This window comes from Pelodiscus sinensis, chromosome 18 (assembly GCF_052426305.1).
Source record: "Pelodiscus sinensis isolate ZL-2025 chromosome 18, ASM5242630v1, whole genome shotgun sequence".
Taxonomy (NCBI): domain Eukaryota; kingdom Metazoa; phylum Chordata; order Testudines; family Trionychidae; genus Pelodiscus; species Pelodiscus sinensis.
The window spans coordinates 4,200,171-4,204,027 of NC_143069.1; the positions used below are offsets into that span (position 1 = coordinate 4,200,171).

Below are 3,857 nucleotides of genomic sequence, written 5' to 3' on the forward strand. Positions count from 1 at the left end.
TCTTTTTAAACAAAAAGTACAATATTTTGGTTTAGGTTTTCAGCCTCTGCCAAATTAAGAGGCCAAGCAAATAGGTTCTGAAACCAAACTGTGTATGTGAGTAACTCTATTTACTCACACAAGTTAGATTTTAGCATGAAAGTCGTTCGTCCTTTCTATTAATTTCAATCTCGTTTCTTTTACAAACCAGAAACTACTTTGAAGTGAATCTGTTTAAAATTGTCACAGCCCTACGCCGATTTACACTAGCTGGCAATCTGGCCCTTTTACTTTTATTTTTTTCTTTTAGGCAATAAAAACATTTCCTGAACTTTGGGGAAAAAGTTATTTGATAAAAAAAAAAATCTCTTGGTTTAAAATACATTCTTTTCAAAGCGTGGATACCATATAGTCTATAATGTGTCATGTGAGTAAGATCAGCTATTTGGTTCTATGTAGATTCGCATGCCATTTTGTTTGCTGATCAATTTTATAGTCTCCCACCCCCCCAAAAAAAATCCTACCCCACCCTCAACTGCCAACTGGTTCTAGGCTAGCCTGTTAATTTTGCAAAGCTACTGATTCCTCTTCCCCCAAGATCCCCGTCAAACAGGGTCACTTCTCCAAAGAAAAATTCTCACCTAAGACCTGCTTCTGTTCTCGGCCACAAACCGCCGCACCCCTCCACTTTATATGCCAGATCTATCCCTTGGCTGAAGAACCGTTGTAAACAGATGTGAAAACGGTGGGACCAGTTCCCCACAAATCAGAACTGGCTCCAGGCAACAGACTCACAGCAATGCCAATGAGATGAGAATTTTGGCTTATGAGATAAGACAGTCCGCACCGATGTGACATGTCACTCGATAGGAATAAAGGCGGCATGGGAGAATAATTCAGGTGATCGTTCAGTAATATTAATAATACATTGGTTCATAAAAAGTAATACTTTACGGGGGCGATCCCAAAATGCTTATTTTGTCCAAATGCTCCATGAGAAATGCAGACCGCTGCAAAATCTGCTTTTCGAACCCTGCCTAACTCGTTTTCAGCTAGACACACACATAGAGCTGTTTCTCCTGGGTGTCATGTCGGCAAGACCGGGGCTTTCTGCGGCTTTCTCTTTAATACCGAACATTATCAGATAAAATACTTTTCCCAAAAGGGTTCTAAAAAAGTGCATGCATATTTCTCTCCCACCCCCACGTCCCCCGACCCCAAAAACAAACCAACAAACAAAGCCCCACGTCAGGATTTCATCATCACACAAAATCCAGTAATGCAAAGAGCCGTATTGAAATAATACCGCGGTCAATTATTTTTGCAGCCTGTCGATATGAAACAGACAAGATGGTCCGGGGCCAGATTCCCACCTGGTGTAAGCTGATGTCACTGCACTGAAGTCTGATTTGCACCAGGCTCAGGCGTCTGTCCCCGAGGCAATCTGTTTTTTTGGGGGGAAAATTCGGAACTTTACGTAGACACAAAAGCAACCGATCCGCTATGAGAGTCAGGAAAGACCGTGCAAAACGTAGCCGATTGCGGCTGATTAAAACCATTCCTAGTCACACGACCGAGGGAAAAATACGGAGCTGGGGGGAGAATTTTCCAAAGGCTCCTAAACACCTTCGGGTGTTGGAGATTTTTACCCCGATCCTGGTGTAAACCAGCATTGCCTTGTGGAAGTCGCTGGCGATTTACCCAGATGTGGCCTTGCTAATTTGCAAATGTATCAAACAGGACGAAGGTCGCAGGGCCAGATCCCCAGCTGGGGGAAACCCGCTGTACCGGAGTCATGCCAACGGAAGTTCTGGCCCGACTTTGCACTGGTACAATCGTGTCTCGGTTGATTCCTAAGTGCCCAGGGGAGCAGGTGGAAACTGACCGAGCGCAGGATAGAACCGTATCCTCCGGACTGACCTTCGGTGGTAGAATGCCATTAGAGGCTTTAGACACAAACCAGGGCCTCTTGGAAGGGCGTGGGTCTAGCCGCGGGATGGTGCAGTCAGGGCAGGGCTGGGTTAAAGGGAGCCCCCTGATTCGGAGAGGCCAAGTAGCCCGGGAACAGAGAGGCCCCGGCTGGGGCAGGCTGCGGTCTCTGGGCCAAGATGTAGCTGGCCTGTCCCGTCAGGAGATTAAAGGAACCGAAGCTGCTGGGTACGGAGAAGCCGCAAGCTAAGGAGGAGGCCAGCGTGGCGGTGGCGACCTGCTGGCGGTGCTCTCCGTAGGGGACGTCTCCTCCCCCAAATAGCCCGTCTGCCCCGGGAGAGTAGGCTGCGGAGTAGGCGCCGGGCGGGCGGTGGCCGGAGAAGGCGCCGTAGCCGGCGCTGGGGGCGGGCTGCTGGGGAAGAGCTAGGAAGTGGGGCAGGGGCCAGTAGAGCGAGCTGGCGAAGGCCACCCCGGCCCCGCGGCGGAAGGCCACCTTGGCCCGCGCGGCCGGCGCCCGCCGCCGCAGCTTGCCCGTGGTGCCGCCGATGAAGACGTCCTCGCTGGAGGGGTGCAGCGTCCAGTAGCTGCCCTTGCCCGGGTCGTCGTAGTGCCGCGGCACCTTGACGAAGCACTTGTTGAGGCTCAGGTTGTGGCGGATGGAGTTCTGCCAGCCCTGCCGGTTCTCCCGGTAGTAGGGGAAGTGGCGCATGATGTACTCGTAGATGCCGTTCAGCGTCAGGCGCCGCTCGGGGCTCTGCCGGATGGCCATCATGATCAGGGCGTTGTAGCTGAACGGGGGCTTTTCCTGCCGCTTCCCCGGCGCCTCTCCCCTGCCCCTCTCCCGCTCCGCGGCCGCCGGGCTCCTGCCTTCCCCAGCCCCCCCTGGGCAGCTGGTCACGGCAGGATCCGTCTCGGCGGCCCCTCGGGGACGCTGCCCCGGCCTGTCACTCAGCGCCACGTCTTGGAGGAGGCTTGTGATGCTGAAGGAAGACTTCAGGGTGAAGCCGGCTCCGGTTAACCCTTCCATCCCCGCGAGAAGGGCTGAGCGAGGCCCTCCTGGGTCCCCGGCAGCTCCCCGTGGCCAAAGGGCCCAGCCAGCCAGCCCAGCCTTCAGCCAGAGACTCTCCCTTGACGCTTGGCCATTATAACCCAGGGCTCCCACTCCGCCTGGCCAACCGGGGACTTGCTGGCTCACCGCCGAGCCAATTGCACCTGGCGCATTATACTAGTCCCGCCCCCTCTCGTGTCCCCTGACCCATCCTCACCAGCAGCCCAGGCCAGATCCTCCCCTCGCCCTGGCCCGACTGGTGGGTGTTGGGTTAGCTCTCAAGCCTCCCCGGCGTAATAGGGTGACGCTTTATTTACACCGAGAGGCCAATTGGCCCCACCGACTTTCCCAGATTGACACTCTCTGGGGAATCAGGTGCCGTGTGCGTAAAACATCACCGTCGGCCTACGGAGAAATCCCAACCGGGCCCAAGGAACGGCAGCGCCACCAGCAAAACCAGAGTTGGCTTTACCCGTCGGATCCCTTTCAAATATAAAATATAGCCCCCCCACCCAGCCCGTTCCAGCAGACTTTTCGGGCTAGGCCACACGGGAGATATGGGTTCAACAATTCACTCTGCTTAAAACAGAATGAATAATTCATCGGCCGTAATGTGACTCCGATCGCGTATGGATTTTCGACCTGGCTGCGAAACAGCACGTTGGCATCAGAAATCGCTGTTGGATTGGGTTTAATCGCCCGACGATTGGAAGGCGAGTGGCCGGGCATTTCTGGAATGAATCTGTTTCCAAGGCAAAACAAAACCAAAGATTCCTTCCCCCTGTGAAGCGAGTCCCGGGTAGAAAACGGCGGATTTTTGACCATTTGAAAATCATTCCCCTTCGTTCGCTCTCTGACTTCCCAGGTGAGATTTTTCAATATGTGTGAGGGAGGCTTTTAA

General features: G+C 53.5%; 1 protein-coding gene across 1 annotated transcript; it reads right to left on the bottom strand.

Annotated features, from left to right (window-relative positions):
* Positions 1 to 522: 522 nt before the first annotated feature.
* LOC142823858 (forkhead box protein G1-like) lies at positions 523 to 3,558 on the bottom strand. Its single transcript, XM_075915512.2, has one exon. It carries the CDS (start codon positions 2,933 to 2,935, stop codon positions 1,985 to 1,987), a length of 951 nt encoding a protein of 316 aa, XP_075771627.2. The 5' UTR covers positions 2,936 to 3,558; the 3' UTR covers positions 523 to 1,984.
* Between the last annotated feature and the right edge of the window lie 299 nt (positions 3,559 to 3,857).

Bases quoted from the DNA above. Each gene is read 5' to 3' on its own strand.
- LOC142823858 (XM_075915512.2), bottom strand. From the start codon at position 2,935: ATGGAAGGGTTAACCGGAGCCGGCTTCACCCTGAAGTCTTCCTTCAGC.